We start from the raw sequence: 20,783 nt of genomic DNA, 5'->3' as shown, positions 1-20,783 counted from the left end.
TGGCTCGCGCACAGAACGAGGCAGAGTGTGCGAGCGAGAAAGAGAATCAGTAGCGTCAGCAGCGCTGGAAAAGGAGGGGGAACCAACCGAAAATTAATTTCTTCATTCTGGCTATAATTATGATCAGATCTGATTTAGATTCGGCAATCTGGTAGATATAGTCATTCTCTATGATACTGTGTTTAAAATTGTGGCTGCCACAGATTTTCGTCCTTTGTGGGGCGGGGCGAAATTTTGAAATACACTTGTAGCAGTGTGATATCACATGAGTCTGGAAACCAAATTTGGTTCCTCTAGCTTTTATAGTCTCTGAGATCCAGGCGTCAAACAAGACGGACAGACGGACAGACAGACATGGCTCTATCGACTCGGCTATTGATGCTGATCAAGAATATATATACTTTATGGGGTCGGAAAAGTTTCCTTCTCTGCGTTACACACATCCACTTTTATCACAAATCTAATATACATACCCCTTAACTCTTTTTTGAGTACGGGTATAAAAATAGACAAAAAATACTTTTTACCTGAGTTTTTAAAGTCAAAATTTCGTAAAAAATACCGCACAAAAATCATCATTTTTGCATTTCAATGCTTTATATTTCCCAGACGGTAAGCTGAAATTACAAAGTGTTTTGGCTTAACTTCTAGCTGTTTTAATTATCTTTTCAAAATAGCAAAGTTCTTTACAACCAGACGTAAGATACTAAAGTTATGTGAAAAAAACTATCGCTACCTCTGAAAAAAGCTAAAAAAAAAAATACCAGATTTAAAAAATTCTGCAAAAAAAAGTTCTGCCATAGAAAAAAAAAAAATATCATCAAACCATTTCTAAGCCCCAAATCTTTAATAAAAAGTTGGTTTTGTTCCTTGAGGAAAAATCGTGTTGAGTAGTGTAATTGATTTGATAAATGTTCACTTTTTTCACTGGAACTCACAAGCGCGTCTCAACAAATTCAGCCGAAAGAAATAGAACATTCCAGCAATGCAATGTCAAAAACCGAAAACGAAACAGCGCTCTGCTTCGCAGAAGCAGCGCAGCTTCATTTTTGGCTACTTTCTTACTTCTTTTGTTTCGTTTTTTTTCGTTTCTTTCATCTACTGGTGAGACGTTGCAGCCCCATCGAACTAGTTCGCTGGGTGGTACGCGGTGGGTTGTAAAGTATACAGAGTAAGATTATTTTCTACTCTTTGAGTGGTTCCGCGTTCGCTTACCATAGGGTTACTTCGGTGGGTACCCATATACGGACCAGCGTAGTAGGTAGTTCGGCAGGGTCAATCGCCACCGCCAGTACTACAGGGTCGTTTCCAGGTTACGTAAATGTGTGTGTGCCATATGATCCGGCCCTGAATAGGTGGAGTTTGGTTTTAAAGTTGTTATTTGTTTGTATTGTGTGTATTTACAGTGGAGACTCAGCCAAAAAGAGGTGGCAAAATTAAAAAATATTTTATGAACGCTTTGAATAAAATAAATGTACACATCTAGTAAAACATTTTCCAAAGCATTAGCGAATCCAATTTTCAAGATAGTTTTAGTTTAGGAGATATGAGCCGAGATATGATATGAAATGTACAAAAATGTATTTTATAGTCTTTGTTGTTACTTAGTAAATAAATATTGTGCAAATACCGTCGGCTTTCGACTTCAATAAATTTTAATTTCAGTTCAAGCGGCAAACAATTTTAGAGCCCACACAAAAGCACAGTATTTGTGAATACATGGCACACACACATTTACGTAACCTGGAAACGAAACTCAAAACGGTTTCGGAAAATAAGAATTCATAAATATCCTGCAGTACGGGTAAGCGATGTGTAAGCAACCACACCTCGATGGCAACGTCATGCAGCTCGATGACATAAGCGATGACCTGCACTACGATGGGCAGGGATGTCCTAGGAGCATAATAGATGACATAGTAAGCGAGAATTAGCCGAAAGTAAGGCCTTAATAAGCGATGAATTTCCCTTAAAAAGTAAAGCCTTAATATGCGATGAATTTCCCTTAAAAAGTAAGGCCCTAATAAGTGATACATTTCATTTTTTGTTAATTAATTTTGTTTATTTATATTAAATTTGGGTATCATCTGGCTGGCCCTGAGCCCTAAACTTCTTCGTCCTAGATAATTTTTGAACGCTCTATTTTTGATATTGTGAATCGCGTTCCTTATCGTCTTCTCAGCGGGCTCATTGGGAATTTTAAACTGCACCACCACTGAAATTATATGAATCAATTAATATATTATTATGTTTTGTTTAAACTTGGACTTACTTTCCAGGGCTCTATACAAATTTTTCAAATTTTTTAAGGAACTCTTTCCTGATGTCCCGTCCAAATTGTACTCCATCAGGAGCTCCTCGTCGAGCACATTTTTTGAAAATTTTGTCAACGATTGGCCGGTCCCCAAAATATTTTCGTTTCGTTTTCTAAAATAGAAAAAAAAAACGAGAAGGAACGTGCGAGTTGCTTCTGGGGACGCGACTCTACTTATACCCGTACTCAGTCAGTATATACATTTTTAAGCATATAATTTTTAGAATTTAAACAAAAAATTTTACATTTTACATTTTTTTGCTACATCTGCTATCTACATCTACAATGTATATTCTACATCTAACATGTAGATTGTACATGTTCCATTTATATTCTACATCTCCTCCGCTAGGGGTTGCTCGCGCACTGAACGCGGCAGAGTGTGCGAGCGAAAAAGAGTTAGTTATCGGGTCCTGGCAGGAGGGGGCGAAAGAACCAACAGAAAATTAATTTCTTCAGTCTGGTTATATTTATGATCCGATCGGATTCAGATTCGGCAATCTGGTAGATATGGGCATTCTCAACGATACTGCGTATACTGTTTTATCGTATCTTTAAAATTGTGCCTGCCACAGATTTTCGTCCTTTGTTGGGGCGGAAGGGGGCGGGGCGAAATTTTAAAATACACTTGTAGCAGTGTGATATCACATGAGTCTGGAAACAAAATTTGGTTCCTATAGCTTTTATAGTCTCTGAGATCCAGGCGCTCATCGAGACGGACAGACGAACAGACAGACAGACAGACGGACAGAGAGACATGGCTATATCGACTCGGCTATTGATGCTGATCAAGAACATGTATACTTTATGGGGTTGGAAGAGTTTCTCTTCTTCGTTCTCTGCGTTACACACATCCACTTTTACCACAAATCTAATATACCCCTTAAGTCTTTTTTGAGTACGGGTATAAAAATTACAAAAGAAAACTAAAATAGGAGGATATTAATTTAGCATTTACATATAATTCAATGTGCTCCTCATTTATGGCGCTGTTTATTTCCTCTTGATTTTATTGGGAAGTGGCATTCGGAGGCTTTTTGATCTTTTTTCACGTGAACCTTCAACTGGGCCAACGCCTCCGCCAACACATCAAATTTTCGTTCCAAAGTGTCGATTTTTTGGTGCAGTTCTTTATTTTCTTCTGAAATTAAAACATTAAAAGACATTAGAATGGCATGGCAACGGCTTTTCGTTCAAAATCTTCTACAGCAAACTTTTCCTGAATATTTGGCACTTCTAAATTGACTAAATATATACCTAACTGAGTCGAATTTAATGGCATACTATAAAAACATCTGATGTCCTTAAGTCTTCTACCTATAATAACAATTTTTCCTAATTCCTCTTCAAATTACTCGATTTGAATAGGAATATCTGCTTTTAAAAAGCAAAAGTTTTCTGGCCTACTACCTTTAATATTTGTTCTCTTCCGGGAGCCACGTACCTATCTTCGACTGTTTTTCTGAAAATTTGCTCTAGGATATGTGTTGGTTTACGGACAAAATTTTTCAGAGCTTGCAAATGGTTTTAAAAAGCGTAAGACGTGAAGTAATCCGTGAACATTGTAGGACACACTGTTTTCTATATTCTTTTCGCGTTGCTTTTCCGAGCAGAGCAGTCTATATGTGCAGTGCAGCAATAAAAATACGTAATACTGCTCTTCATGGCTTGTATTCTTAAGAGCTACAATGCCAGTGTACAACAAAAATTGCCTAAACTCATTGCTTTTCCAGTTTGGAAGCTCTAACAATGTTCTCGGCTTCCGTGCAAACTCCCTAGGTATGTGACTACGCATTGACGTTAATATCTCGGAAATCGTACATTTGTTTTCCTTCGATATTTTTCTTTCTACTTTATTATAATTTATTCTGTTCAAAAATTTTCGCATTACACCCAGTTCTACCAGGTGCATGCAATCAAGGGGAACTTGGGCTATCATACGAACGCCAAGTTTTTCAAAAGCGGACTGAACGATAAAATAATAATTTGTATGCTGACTTGGGTACCTTCTGTTTGAAAAAGCTTCATCTGTAATTAACTCTGCACAACGAGTGCTGTAAGTTAATGTAGAATCCACTTTATGTGCTACCTGTAAGCATTTGGTACAGGCGTGACAGGATGTATGTCCAGGTGTGCCTGTAACAAATGCTCTTGCAGAAGCATCGCAAACAACCGCTTGAATTTCCAAGCTGACCGTTTTATTTTGAATGAGGCCATTGGCCTTTAAGTCGGTCAACTTGAAAATTTTGACAAAAATTCTACGGAATTGAATGGCTTATTGTGACCCGAAAAAATACCTATCGGGAATACTGGACATTTGCTTATATTATTTACTCTAATTAAAATGGGCCACAATTGCGATCGAGAGCTTTTAAACAAGGGAAGACCGTCAACATTGACGTCAATGCTTAGTATATCGGGAAGATTCTGAACCACCGATAATTTATTTAATTGCTTGGATATACCGATGTGCATATAGGAGCCGCCACCTATATGCTCTATATCAGGCTTTTCCTTGCAATTGAATCTATAAAATGGCCTAACGTTCAAATTCTCCTCATTTAAAATCTTTATCAAATCTAAAACGCAACTACGCGTGGGTTTGTGCTTTACAAACCACTTCTTAAGTTTTGAATTTAAGTCTTCTTGTGCCAATTCTACTTCCATGCCCTCCTGCACTACTTCAACATCTTCCTGCATTACAGAATCTGCGCAGTCTATTTGAATATCAGATTCCCTTTCTACTCCTTGGCGATCGACAAGTTTAAATTTTCTGGCCAATTCTTCCCTTTCTTTCTTAACTAGTCTGCGCAAATGTCTATCACCAATCATATTGCTATCGTTAATTATTTTTTAAATGTTTTATGATATTTTTAATTAAATTTATTATTAATTGTAATTTAAAAAAAAAAAATTTTTTTTTCAAGTAAATTTATAAAAATAAAAAAAGTAAAAGCAGAAAAGTAAAAATGTAATATATAATATAAAATATTATAAAACAGTACTGCCGCACCTGACCACTTTCAAAAATATTTTGAGACATTTCTAATCTTTAAGCAAATGTAACATGTAATGTTACAGTATCTCTTCTTTAATTTGATAAACTTTAAATGTCTCAAAAATATTTTTGAAAGTGGTCAGGTGCGGCACTACTATTTCAGTGAACACAGCTGTACATATAACACTACAGTAGCGGACATTTTAATGTTTAATGTCCTCAATTAAATGGCGACAAAACACAGCACAAAACACAAATAACAAAACCATGCTCACTGTATATCAGCAGCGGGCACTGTATTTACTCCAACAAAAAAAAAAGTACGCGCCAAAATATGTATGTATGTACCCAGCCTCGGATATAATGGTTTTTTTTGTTGGGCTGCTCACAAATTGATGCATGCACATTATACTTATTTATTATTGTTTAGTTCCACTATATGCCAGCGATAGTAAAGAATTAAATAAATAAATATAATATGAATGCAGAGGTACCTACATATGTACATATATATATTGTGAGCACAGTTTTTTCACGATTTCCCAAATTCACATTTGTTTGCAATTGCTGCTTTTATTACCACGCACAACACATATTTTTATTTAAACACTGCACTTACCTGATAATAAAACAATTATCACTCGTAATATATATGTATATTTAATTGGTAATATGTAAAATAGCTTTTTCTTCCTTCACTTGCTTACTTTACTTGTTCTTTGCGCACAATTAACAATGTAATGTGATAGCAAATAGCAAAGCGGACAAAGCGAAGAGAGCTCTGCCGACGCATTTTTTGCATGCGTCGGCAGAGATGAAAAGAAAACACGAGATTCTCTTTTTTTCCATTGCTAATTTTTGCTAATGCATATACTTGTGTATATATTTGTTTTCAGTCGTATTTTTTTAGATAGACTGCTGAGTTTAGCTTGCTTCTTTTGTCTATCAGCTATCACAGTCCATTTAAAAAGTAAAACTTTAATAAGTTTGTTTAAAATACATATTATATGCACATAACATTCATTATTTGTATCAAATCATAATGAGTAATCACTACTTTCGTTAGTGCACTTAATGCATTGCTCAACAATAAATTTCCTAATACCAAGTTGGTTTTTATTATTTTTAAAAATATTTTCAAAAACCTTTGTGTATTTTACATACATTAAAAAATAGATCAGATGGTGCACTTAATTTTCCAAAGTCTGAGTCGCTCGATTAGTTTTTCTCACATATATAATGCTCTGATGGAGCTGTTAAATGCTTGCTTTCTTTTATGAGGCACGATCTGCATTTATCGCAATTGGATCCCCTTGCAATGTATCCAACAAAATATCTACTCGAGATTAATTCAATAGGTACATCATTGCACACAAAACAATCCATATTTTGGTCAAAGTACGATACGATACAAAAAATTCTTGCTGCTGTATTTATTTTTTTTCAATGCAAGGTTGATATATAATTGAATCGAACTCTACTGGCAACATAAAATCATCATCTTATTCGCAATTTGACTTTTGCGAAAAATTAAATATGTGAAGAGATATCAGTTTTGCAATTATTATATTAAATTCATTAACTGAAGGGTATCTGCAGTTACCACCTTTAGCACGAACGCACGCAAATATATTTTCAAGCGGATCTTGATTAACTCGACTAGTTAAAAAGAAAAAATTTGTTAATTTAGTCATTCTCGCTACTGATCCCTGTTCTAATTCGTGAACCTCTCGTATGACATCAAAATCCACTAGTCCGTCAGGGGTATCAAACTTAGCTTTCAGCAAATTATTCCTTATGGATTTTAAAAGATGCGGAATGTCATTAAACATATAATACTTTTTATTGTTAAAGTTAAAATAAGGTTTTTCTTCAGTGGCTTGAGTAACGAGGTACAATTTCTATTATTCCCTCCTTGATCATATACTACGCCCCTTACTTTGAACTCACTTAAGGTGCACCGGGTAAATGTAAAGTGATTTTGACACCCGGTGTTTCTAACCACCGGACAACTAATGTACAACACAATAATGCATGAGTGTTTGGACACACAACCCTGCAGTACGGGTCAGCGATTTGTAAGCAACCACACATCGATGGCAACGTCATGCAGCTCGATGACATAAGCGATGACCTGCCATACCCATCGTAAGCGATGAATTTCCCTTATAAAGTAAAGCCCTAATAAGCGATGTATTTAACTAAAAACTCTGGCTATTTTGAGGAAAAAGGCATAGGTAAATTCTGTTTTAAAATATTAAATTTCTTTTATTTATTATTTTCTTATAAAAATGTATACAAATTCACATATTTGTGCTGTGTGTTCTTTTTTCCAGTTTAGACGTCGCTCGCGGATTTTTTCGCTCAATGCTCTTTTTTGAGTCCGCTTACGGACATTTAGCGTGGATAGCAACAAAAAGGTAACGGAAAAATAGGTAGCTACGGTCGGTGGATCGCAAACGGACTTAAACACGAGTACGATGCGCAAGAAACACCGGATGACGTCATCGACGAACAGTTCGTACCGATTTTGTCGCATGCCAAAGTGTGTTTTTTGGCACACGACAAACGCCGAAGTATGTTTCGGCACGCTTCGCGTGTTTGGTTTCATCCCTTTTTTCGTTTGTTCGTTTCTTTGTGATTGAAAATCTGCAGCAGACGGACGTGTTGATGACATAAAAGTGTTAATTGTGTGAAAACTATAAAATCGGTAAGTACAAATTTTAATATCTTGTCTAGTTTTGTGCTGTGAACAGAATTTAAGATTGGGAGCAAGCTAACAACAGAAAAAACAATCTACACTTATATGTGCACACATTTTGTTTTCCAGCCATCTTTCTGGAATTTTCTGCCAATTTTCGCTGGAATTGACTGTGCGCTTCATTTTTCTACACAAAAGGGAGTATAATTATTAGAAATGCCATTTAGACGTAAAATCAGAAAATATATATGCGAATCGAAGCATATAAATAAATGTACAGATAGTATTAATAATAGTGAAGAACATGCAGCTGATTTTGGTGTTTCCACACCATGTAGAGATTTTCCTTATTTGTCCGATGTTTTAGTTAAGAGTTCCGAACCAACTAGTTTTAGTACGCGCCTAGGGCAGTGGATGTCCGAAAACAATATTAGCAAGTACCAGGTAATGATTTGCTTCAGCTTTGTCCGAAAAAATTCCAGGGCTGCTACGAGATGTTGGAGCATTGGGATGTGGCTCCGGGAAGCTATGTGCACTACGGTGTAAAAGATGCGCTAACTGATTTTCTCAGTAATTTTTTATTTCAATCTGATGACCTAAGCCTCAATATCAATGTGGATGGACTTCCATTATTTAAAAGTTCACTTAAACAAGCCTGGCTTATTTTAATTAATGTAAATGGCACAAAGCAAATTCTTGTAGCTGGGATATATGTTGGCAATTCCAGGACCAGCAATCCCAATATTTATTTAGACGAATTCGTGTGCGAGGTATTAGAATTGATTGAGGATGGGATACATTTTAAAGGTAGAAAACTTTACATTAGAATTAGATCCATTGTTTGCGATGCAGCAGCGCGCGCATATATTTTAGGTGTTAAGAATCACTCTGGATTTTATTCCTGCAACAAATGCACTCAAAGGGGAGAAAGTTTTCAATAGTTTTCAAAATTTCTGAGAATCTCTTTCGAACAGATTTTAGCTTTAGAAATTGTTTACAATTTATTTATTTAATATGGATTCTGGCAGTATCGCCAGTAGCGAAAATATTCCAGAGACCCAGCAGAAATGTAAGAAAATCCATTTATATTGAATAAATAAATATTAACCATTAGAGAAAAAATGGACCTAATAATACAAAAACTAGACAGAAACACAACGGAACTGGTCGCTATTCCCACGGAAATGTCCTCCATAAAGGCAAAGGTTTTTAGAGATATCCAAAAAACTAAAGAGACCATGCCCATGCCCTTAAATTCGTTAGGTGAACTGGACAGTTTTGAAGAAAGTTTAAAGGCAGAAACAGTGTTTAAAAAGATGGTAAGTATTTTTTTTGCAACTCACAAGTTACATTTGACTAAGATATTTTGTAAAGATCTTAGAGCTGGGCATGTCGAGCGAGAAAGCCTTTGATGACCCTAGCAATCCGTAGTAAGTTTTATTTAAAAATTAATATTTATATTACAACATACTAACATCCAATTTGTTTCTTACAGATTTAAAGAAAGGTTTGCACTTTAGGATGCCGATTTGATAGGGTGACTCAAAAATTCTTTCAATACGCACAGGATCGAGTTTCAGAGGCTCAAACACTAATGAAAATTTAGATTTAGGTTTTTCTTTTTAGGTATTAAGTTTTTTTCATATTGAAATATCCCCAGAACCGAGTGTTTGATGTTTATTTTTAAGTTTTTTATATTGAAATACGCCCATTTATTATACCCGTACTAAAAAAGAGTTATTAGATTTGTGGTAAAAGTGGATGTGTGCAACGCAGAGAAGGAAACGTTTCCGACCCCATAAAGTATATATATTCTTGATCAGCATCAATAGCCGAGTCAATATAGCCATGTCCGTCTGTCCATCTTGAAGAGCGCCAAGATCTCAGAGACTATAAGAGCTATAGCAACCAAATTTGGTTTCCAGGCTCATGTGATATCACACTGCTACAAGTATATTTCAAAATTTCGCCCCGCCCTCACAAAGGACGAAAATCTGTGGCAGACACATTTTTCAAGATGCGATAAACCTAAAAACGCAGTATCGTAGAGAATGCCCATATCTACCAGATTAACGAATCTGAATTAGATCGGATGATAATTATAGCCAGAATGAAGAAATTAATTAAACATGTTTAATGCGTTCCTTTTGACTTAATTAGTTAGCATATATGTATATCAATTTTTTCTCAGCTCCCCATGATATTTTCATTATTTAACTTTCAGTTTTATATTTGAGCGAAAAAATAAAACTCAAAGTTTAATCATTATTTTTGAGTTTTTTTTTTCGCTCAAACATAATTATTATGGATAATAATTAATAATAATTTATGAAAATAATTATTATCAATAATATTTATCCTAAAAACTGAAAATTTAAAATTTTGTTGGATTTGCATAGTTTATTCTTAGAGCAGTCTATGGGTCTATTTAATTCTTCTGTGCGGTTACTTTAAGTGGATGATTTTTTCGAGAAAAAAATAAAAAATAATCATTATTTACGGTCTCTGGTTTTAAGATTCAGGGGCTACAAACTCATATTTAAAACTCACAGTAATAGAACGGGAACCAATGGAGCAGCTACAGGAGGTATTCGTAGTCAAGACACCAATAGGTTCGCATAGTATACGAACTTATGTTAGAAACATAGAAATTTGGGAATTAAGTAGAACAGAAATATTCTGTATTAGCGCCCTGTTAGCGATCGGTGCACGAAACAGAGTTAAATAGAATAACAAGCAACGCAGAGGACATAACCGAGCGAAGGAACTTGAAGAAAGAGATAGAGGATGGGGCATTTAAATATAGAGGAAGCAATATATATCATTCGAAGGGGGATAAATTGACATTCACCAATTTTGACAAGAATGCGATTCCAACAACGGATGATATACCTGTGTACAAGAAACAGTACAGGTATGGGTTCAAACAAAGGCAGGAAATAAAAAACCAAGTGGAAGAATTACTAGAACAGAAGGTTATCAGACACAGCCATTCCCCTTGGAGCGCACCAGTATGGCTGGTTCCAAAAAAAATGGATATGTCTGGGAAGCGAAGCTTGTGGTAGATTTTAGAAAAGTAAACGAAAAGACAATAAAGTACATACATATGTATGTATATCCAATGCCTGTAATTGTGGAGTGGAGGCTTGTGGTTGATTTTAGAAAAGTAAACGAAAAGGCAATAAAGGACATACATATGTATGTATATCCAATGGCTGTAATTGGGGAGGTGTTGGACAAGTTAGGAAAGGCAACATATTTTTCGGTGCTAGATCTATCTAGTGGATACCATCAGATTGAAATGAGGGAACAAGACGTGCCAAAGACTGCCTTTACAACCGAAAGTGGTCATATTCGAATACGTTAGAATGCCATTTGGGTTAACCAATGCTCCGGTGACCTTTCAAAGGGTAATGAACGACATGATGGGAGACCTCATTGGAAAAATATGCCTGGATGATATCATCGTGTACTGACCATCTCTACAGAAGCTTAGTGACGCAAGATTTAAATTACAAACAGATAAAACAGACTTTTCGAGGAAGGAAATTGAATATTTAGGGGATGTAGTGACAGACGACGGGGTTAAGCCAAACCCTAAGAAAATTGTATCAATTAAGCGATTCCCTATGCCGAAGACAGCAAAAGAAATAAAATCTTTCTTGGGATTAGCAGGTTATTACAGGAAGTTTATAAAAGATTTAACAAGGATTACAAAGCCACTAACAAAGAGATTAAAAGGGAAACAAAAAATAGAGATAGATGACGAATATGTCAGAACCTTTGAATATTGTAAGACTCTCTTGTGTAATGACCCTGTATTGAGATATCCAGAATTTACAAAACCATTTATATTGACCACGGATGCTATCAATTTTGCTATAGGAGCGGTGTTGTTCCAAGGGGCAACGGGCGCTGATAGACCCATAGCGTTTGCAAGCAGGACGCTGAACGATGCCGAAGCGAATAATTCAACGGTAGAGAAGGAGATGCTTACTATTGTTTGGGAAATAAAGTATTTCTGGCTCCATCTCTTCGGGCATAAGTTCACAATAGTTACAGGCCACCGACCGATGGGACTTAAGGAACCGAATTCTAAGCTGGTCAGGTGGAAGCTAGAGTTAATGGAATATGACTATGACGTAATGTACAAAAAAGGGTCGCAAAATGTAGTAGCTAACGCATTTAACAGAGTAGAGTTAGAAGTTCATACCAGTTAGCAAGACTCGGATCAAGCGACATATGCAAATACTGACCACATTACAGATGTGGATGTAAACCACAAAATTCACGTAGCTGAGAAACCGATTAATGACTTTAATATACAGATAATATTTGAAGTAGGACCCACGTTTAAGCGTACAGTGACGATACCATTTGAGAATAAATTGAGACGGGTAATCATAGAGCCAGAATATGATAAAGAAGGATTGGCTTTTCAAAGAGCTAGTTAAACCTCATAGGACTTGCGCGATGTACGCTTCTGACGATATATTTAAAATAATTCAGGACGCATACATGGACTACATTAGTCAGGTCAGGAATTCTGAGATGCTTGACTAGGTTGGAGGAAATACAAGAACTGGACGACCAAGATAACGAGATCGCGAAGTATCACACCGCGGGGAATCATAGGGGAATAGATGAAACCTTTTGCGCATGAGACGACATGTATATTTTCCGTATATGAGAAACAGGATAGCACAAATTACACTACTCGACAAAATCGAACTTTTTTTTCCTCAAGGATCCAAACCGACTTTTTCTGATAGATATGGGGATTTAACATTTTTTAAAGAATTATGGTTTTTTTTCTATGGCAGAACTTTTTTTTGAAGAATTTTTGAAGTCTGGTATTTTTTTTTAAAGCTTTTTTTAGAGGTAGCGCTTGTTTTTTTCACATAGCTCTAGTATCTTACGTCTGGTTGTAAAGAACTTTGCTAATTTAAAAAGATAATTAAAACAGCTAGAAGTTAAGCCCAAACACTTTGTGATTACAGCTTACCGTCTGGGAAATATAAAGCATTTAAATGCAAAAATGATGATTTTTGTGCGGTATTTTTCACGAAATTTTGACTTTAAAAGCTCAGGAAAAGTCGAAAAAAAATTATATCTTGTGTCCTCTATTTTTTTGTGTATAGGTGCGTTAATTTGGCGTCGTTTAAGGTATCGCTCATTAAAATGAGGTACCAAATGTACAACCCTTGTTCGTTTGCTTTGTTCCCAATTGGCAGTTGGGCCCGCAACCTTCCAAAAGGTATTTTTTGTTCATTTTTTCATATTTTAGGTTTGGTTAACGAATTTTAGCTCCAAAGTCTCTCCATAGATTTTAATGAGCGATACCTTAAACGACGCCAAATTAACGCACCTATATATAATTTTTTTTCGACTTTTCCTGAGTTTTTAAAGTCAAAATTTCGTAAAAAATACCGCACAAAAATCATCATTTTTGCATTTCAATGCTTTATATTTCCCAGACGGTAAGCTGTAATCACAAAGTGTTTGGGCTTAACTTCTAGCTGTTTTAATTACCTTTTCAAAATAGCAAAGTTCTTTACAACCAGACGTAAGATACTAGAGCTATGTGAAAAAAACAAGCGCTACCTCTGAAAAAAGCTTAAAAAAAAAATACCAGTTTTCAAAAATTCTTCAAAAAAAAGTTCTGCCATAGAAAAAAAAAATATCATCAAACCATTTCTAAGCCCCAAATCTTTAAGAAAAAGTTAGTTTTGTTCCTTGAGGAAAAATCGTGTTGACTAGTGTTATTAATGGGTGCTAGATTTGTCAAACGCTGAAGTACGATAGGCAACCTTAGAAGTTGATATTTCAAAAAACAGAGACACCAAAAAAACCACTAGACATAGTACACAGGGATTTGTATTCAGTTAATAAGCAGTGTCATGACCATAATTGACAAGTTTTCAAAGTATGCTGTAGGTTACACGATTCCCGCTAGGGACACATTAAACATCGTTAAGTCAATAAAGCGATTCATGAAGTTAGAATGTGACCATGATGAAATGATGGACGAAGTATTTATTACCTATAATAGTGCCATACATTCAACCACGAAGTTAACACCGTTTTAACTATTCTCAGGTTGAACACAGCTTTGAGGGAGAAGTAGTGTTCAATGATGAACATGAGTATTTGAGGAAGTTAAACTTGTACCAAAAAGAAGTGTACAGTAAGGTAAAGGAGAGGATTAACAGTCAGAAAACGGCCAAGGTTAAAAAATTGAATGAAGAAAGGCAGGAGCCAATAGAAGTTGAGGAAAATGACATAGTATACAGGAGAATGGGAGAAATAAGTTGACGCCCAGGTTAACAACCCAAAGGGTAGACGAGGATAAGAGTTAAGGTTATTAGGTTATTAGGTTATTAAATTTTTAAATACACTTGTAGCAGTGTGATATTACATGAGTCTGGAAACCAAATTTGGTTTCTCTAGCTCTGTATAGTCTCTGAGATCTAGGCGCCCATCGGACAGACGGACAGACGGACATGGCTATATCGACTCGGCTATTGATGCTGATCAAGAATATATATATTTCATGGGGTCGGAAACGTTTCCTTCTCTGCGTTGCACACATCCACTTTTACCACAAATACAATATACCCCATACCCCTTAACTTTTTTTGAGTACGGGTATAAAAAGAATTATAAAAAAAAGTTTATTTTGTACGAAGCGGAAAAATGGTTTAAAATTAATATAATATAATTAATATAATATAATATAATATAATATAATATAATATAATATAATATAATATAATATAATATAATATAATATAATATAATATAATATAATATAATATAATATAATATAATATAATATAATATAATATAATATAATATAATATAATATAATATAATATGTAATATAATATAATTAATATAAATTAAAATTCTGCCAATTGCAGAATTAAAAGTATTCTGAACCGAACTGTACTGAGCTATAAAGAATCGAAAATAATAGCCTTTTTATAGCTTGTTTGCACTAGGGCTGCATTATTACACAAGGAAATAAAAACGTCAAAATTAACTTGAGCGGAAAACTAAACTTGGGAACTAAAGAAACAAACGGGCTGCTCATAAAAGCTTCATAGCTTTGGCTTTGGAAAGTTTAAGTTTAAATGAGCTTTAAGTATCTTCTACAGGGAAATAGCTTTTCTAGCCAATCCTGGAACTGCAAAGCTGCCCGTCAAGTTGTGAACATCTACATGTAGATGAAGCGAAAATTGAACAGCACCTACAGACCCTTCCGCTTGCTTTGTTACGTGTCCGCAGAGAAGTCCATAGCTTTTCTCCACGAAAGTTTCGGTTTTGTAGAAAGCTTCTAAAAGCACAAAGTTCGCCCCTGATATCAAACAGATATAAAATACGGAAGGGCCAACATAAATGAATAAGAAAAAAGAACGGCAGATGTTCTCGTATAATTCATACCCGGCCACGCTAGCTTCTGGTATCTAAAAGGCCTTTGAAGGTGTCTAGATAGTGGATAGAAGACTATCCCAGGTGCGTACTCTTCACTGAGATGTCTCAGTAATAATTGTAACAATAATTGTTAGCATGTTTCAGTCAATCATGAATGTTTCGTTCCATTCTAACTGGGTAAGTATGTCATGGAGAGAACAGAACAGAACATCGCTCAGATTCAAAATTGTTTAGTGGGGATCACGGAAATATTTCCGCAATCCAAAATGGAAGATTCCAATAAAAGGGAAAACCTTCAGGCAGCGGCACCGTCATCCGACTTGAATACTGATGCTGAAGAAGCTGACAATGTTAGCTGGTGCGATATCGAGAGCGATCCCGGGGTCTTCACACAGCTGATACGTGACTTTGGCTGCGTGGGAGCGCAAATGGAGGAGATCTGGAGCCTGGACACAAACATTTTCAAGAACTTGGAGCCGATACACGGCCTCATCTTCCTCTTTAAGTGGGTTCTGGACGAGCAGCCCGACGGCCGTGTGGTGAGCAACTTTGACGACGGCATCTACTTTTCCCAGCAGGTGGTCGAGAATTCCTGCGCCACCCAGGCCATCCTTAGTCTGCTGCTCAACCTGAAGCACCCGGACATCGAGCTGGGAGAGACGCTAACGCGCTTCAAGCATTTCACCAGCAACTTGGATCCGCTCAGGCGCGGCTACTGCCTCGGAAACGATGAGAGCATACGCGCAGCCCACAACTCGTTCGCCCGTCCCACTTTCGTTACGAACGAATCACAGGAGGACAGAAGTGATCCTACCATCTACCACTTTGTCAGCTACATACCCATAGGTGAGAGGCTCTACGAGCTGGATGGCCTGCGGGTGGGGCCCACGGAGTTGGCCGTGATCGCCCCGGGCCAGAACTGGCTGGATATTGTTAGGCCGATCATTGAGGCCCGCATGCACCGCTACAGCACCGACGAGATCCACTTCAATCTGATGGCCCTAGTCTCGGACCGGCAGCGCTTCTACGAGCGCCGAATCGAGAAGCTCCAACGGGACTCGCTACAGATGCCGGAACCGCAGCGAGAGTCGGAGATGAACGATCTGCTCGACAGACTGCGCATAGAGAAGGCGAAGAACCGTCAATACCGCATGGAGAACACACGCCGTCGTCACAATTACGTGCCCTTCATCGTGGAGCTGCTCAAGCAGATGGGAGAGAACGGACAGCTATCGCCAATCTTGGAGCAGGCCAAGCAAAATACCCACGAGTCCAACGAGCTTAACGAGAATGCCAAGAATGCCGAGAATGATGAGTTTTATTTGCATCAAATATTGGAATGATATACGAGTATACTCGTACCAAATAGACTGAAATTATCATTGAGCGAGTATGCACTGCGTTTACGTTTTTCGATTTTAAACGTGTATGGTACAGGCAGTCAATTAATTTACAATAAGTCTTTATTTATGTACATATATGTATGTAATATTTATATATGTACATATAGATTTAAGATAAGCTCGATTACAATGGTCGCTGCTCAGCTCTAACATTAATGGATTGCAAGTGCGTGTGGCTGGAGAGAGAGTTTGTCATTATTCGTATACTCGTAGTTTGGGTCTTCGATCGTTAAGGATCTCTTTGTTTAATTGGACGGCCGCCTCTAGCCTCTGTCGCTACAGACTCTGTTGCTCTCTGTGGCTTCCCAGCGATTAATTCATATGCCTTTAGTTGATTGCTGTTAATTGAGTAACAATATTTGACACAAACTCAAGTTCCAATCATTCATCCATTGTTTCTTCGCCCCACCATAGATAATTTTGTTTAAACTCCGGCAAACACTGTCAACACTGGTCAAGGCTTTTCACTAAAATTCCACATTTAAACAAGCCCCATGGCCAGGCCCTACCCTACCCTAACTCATACACAAACACTCACATGAGTCCATGTCCTTCATGGGGCCTGCCTCCAACTGAAAGCAGAGCTTCAAATCTCCAAGTGCAAACAAAGTGACGACGACGATGTGTCACTGTTGATTTTGGTCCAGAGATGGGCTCGTGACGGGATATGCTGACGTTCATTCATGCTTACTCAAGTAAGGATCAGGATTCAGTGTAATTCCGTATCCCAAAATGACATTTGGGGCATTTGCATGATACCTGGAACAGAGATATCTTGGACTGAATACCACTGCTAGACATTTTTAAGATGTGAGCATGTGAATTTGGATTAACGAAGGGGAGTAGCGTGAGTGCTGCTGGGCAATTACAAATCAGGCTCCCACTGCCCTTACGCTCGTGTCACTAAGCCAACTCTAGCCAGGACTCGAACGAGGGGGCTACACTGCACCATGGAAAATTTTACTACTTTTTCTGGCCAAATCAAAGTCAGCTGTTTTCTATCGATAAGCGAATGTTGTCGGAACAAGAATTTTTGTATACATTTTTTTTTTTGCTCAAAAGTGCTAGATTGATGAATTCAAGTGTATTTTTTACAATGGGTTCGACTTAGACGTGTGGCATGCAGCGAGTACGAAAAAAGCAAGAGAGGACGCCATTCGCTTGTTCTGAGGCGGACAAAAGTAAAAACATTTGCTACCAAATATCCATCAAATGGAATAAATGACAGCGAAAGCTACAGAGATTTGAAAGTAAGCATACAAATTGGCTTAACTCTGTTAGTATCGTGCAAAATTCACAAATATTGGAACCCGTTGGGCAGCCGGCGCTGCCATAATACATACATATGTACATATATGTATGTCTAAAAGTTATAAAAGTGAACGCAAAGATAAGAAGCTGCAGATCTAGCGATATCTAAGGCACAAAACGTTAAAATATTTATAATTATTATTATTACGCAGCGAGCGAAGCTGCACCAAACCGCGGGAAACTTGACCTTGCATATATTTTAAAGATGTTGGTCATGTGTCCAGAAAAGGCCAAATCAATTTGCAAGACTTTGAGCCAGCCAGGCGGTGCCTCTGCTAACGAGGCACTAACTCTTATTTTGTACCAAGGCGTGGCAAGGCAGCAATACTTTGCGTTTAGGGAGCAAACAACAAAAATATACATTTCATGTGCATTGTACATGCACTCTACAAAAAGGCTGCAGCTAAAAAAAAAATAGTTCTGACCGGATAGCATGGTAGTATCTGAGATGGAAGCAGAGTTACCTCCACGAGTGCAATGGGAGGGAAAGCAGGGCACTGATTTGTTATTGTGGAATAACAGTATAATAATGTAAAATTCATTTTTGAATAAAATATAATTTTCTCATCGTGATCCCAAAATGTTTGTTTTTTTTATACCCGTACTCAACAAAGAGTTAAGGGGTATATTAGATTTGTGGTAAAAGTGGATGTGTGCAACGCAGAGAAGGAAACGTTTCCGACCCCATAAAGTATATATATTCTTGATCAGCATCAATAGCCGAATCGATATAGCCATGTCCGTCTATCCCTCCGTCCGTCTGTCCGTCTTGATGAGATCTCAGATCTCAGAGACTTTAAAAGCTAGAGCAACCAAACTTGGTTTCCAGACTCATGTGATATCACACTGCTACAAGTGTATTTCAAATTTTCGCCCCACCCCATTCCGACTTCACAAAAGACGGAAATCTGTGGCAGGCACAATTTTAAAGATATCGTAGAGAATGACTATATCTACCAGATTGCCGAATCTGAATCAGATAATTATAGCCAGAATGAAGAAATTAATTTTCTGTTGGTTCCCCCTCCTTCTCCAGCGCTGCCTCGTTCTGTGCGCGAGCAACCCCTTGCGGAGGAGATGTAGAATATAAATGGTACATCTATAATCTACATGTTAGATGTAAAATATACATTGTAGATGTAGATAGCAAATGTAGCAAGAAAAAGTAAAATTTAAACATTTTTTTAAATTCTAAAATTCTAAAAAATCATATGCTCAAAAATGTATACACTGACTGAGTACGGGTATAAGTAGAGTCGCGTCCCCAGAAGCGACTCACACGTTCCTTCTCGTTCAAAGCATAGTATCCAGCACCGCGGAATCGAAAAATTCCTGTCAAACTCCATATAAAAAAAACTGTGGCAGGAATTTTTCGCTTACGTTTTCCTGGAGTGTGTATCCAGCAACACGAGCGGAATCCACAGATTTATATCGATAGTTGCCTATCGGGACCGTGTGTGGACTGAGAGAACAGATGACACCTATCTCAGGAATATATGTTCAACAATTATTCCTGAACTGAATGGTGCAAAAACTGTGCGCAAAAAAAAAAGAGAGATGTTTTAGCTACGTTCCACACCCTCACGGAATAACAAGCAAATTCATGGCAGGAATTTTCCGTAGTGCTGGAGACAGGCCTTAAATTAAAAAAAGTAATTTTCCAATAAAAAAATGAGTTGCCACGCCCATTTTTTCAAAATACCTTCTTCTTGCTATTATAAACTTGCTTTTGTTTCGTTTTGAAGTTAATAAATATTGCCACAAAAAGTGGTCTAATTTCCCACAGTGCAGTGTATAGGTAAGTGTAAAGGAAGGTGGGATAAAGAGAGAGTGAGGGAGAGGGAGAGACGTGGCAAATTAACCGCAAGAAGCGTCCAATATGGTGAACGGGGTGAACACGTGACTTGAAGCATTAAGCAATTTGCTGCTGAATTGTTGGCTCTGCTCATTGTGCCTAAGCAATTGAATTAGCCGGCTGCTCCCCAAAAGCAATGCGCAAACAACAGCAACATAAACAGAAACAGCAACAGCAAGGATCCCTCCGCCGATACTCTCGGAGGAATCAAAGCGGCAGCAAAGTGCAACACAGGCAACAGAAACTCAAATGTAATTGCTTGTGGCCTGACTTCCGAACACATGCAAGTGCCAACTAGTTTACAGTTTCAATTACAGGGCTGCTCTGCCAGCCTGTGCCAGCACTCCTTCCCCCTGGGGTACGGAACCCCTTTTTTAATAACAAAGTACATACTAGGCTATTTTAGGCTATTGTAGATTGGAGCTCTTTTTAACTCAACGAACCTTTTCCGAATTCGGACTGATACGAGTATCCACAGATAATACATACACCATTCCAGTCAGTCAGTGGATTGATGATTGAAATTCGCATTAATTAAATTACCTTACAAGCCATTTCGCCATCCCTTCGCCAGTAAAACAATGGAAATGAGCTGAAAGTCTCAATAATAACTATTTGAACAGTGATAAGGCCGGACTGCCAGTGGCAGCAGGAGGAGGAGCGGCAGGGAGTGGGTGGGATGGGATGGGCCTTGTTGGGTAGATGCAACGTGACCTGTCAACTCGGTGACATATTGAGCCATCAATTGAGGGCTAACAGCTTTG

At 37.5% G+C, this 20,783-nt stretch overlaps 1 protein-coding gene across 1 annotated transcript; it reads left to right on the top strand.

The window, feature by feature from the left end:
* The first annotated feature begins 15,629 nt into the window (after positions 1–15,629).
* On the top strand, positions 15,630–16,908 carry LOC111068698 (ubiquitin carboxyl-terminal hydrolase isozyme L5-like). Its single transcript, XM_041595544.1, has one exon. It carries the CDS (start codon positions 15,639–15,641, stop codon positions 16,791–16,793), a length of 1,155 nt encoding a protein of 384 aa, XP_041451478.1. The 5' UTR covers positions 15,630–15,638; the 3' UTR covers positions 16,794–16,908.
* Positions 16,909–20,783: the final 3,875 nt, after the last annotated feature.

Source organism: Drosophila obscura, unplaced genomic scaffold (genome assembly GCF_018151105.1).
Source record: "Drosophila obscura isolate BZ-5 IFL unplaced genomic scaffold, ASM1815110v1 contig_73, whole genome shotgun sequence".
In the NCBI taxonomy this organism is placed as follows: Eukaryota; Metazoa; Arthropoda; class Insecta; order Diptera; family Drosophilidae; genus Drosophila; species Drosophila obscura.
The sequence above is the reverse complement of the archived record's forward strand: the minus strand, read 5'-3'. Positions and strand labels throughout refer to the sequence as shown.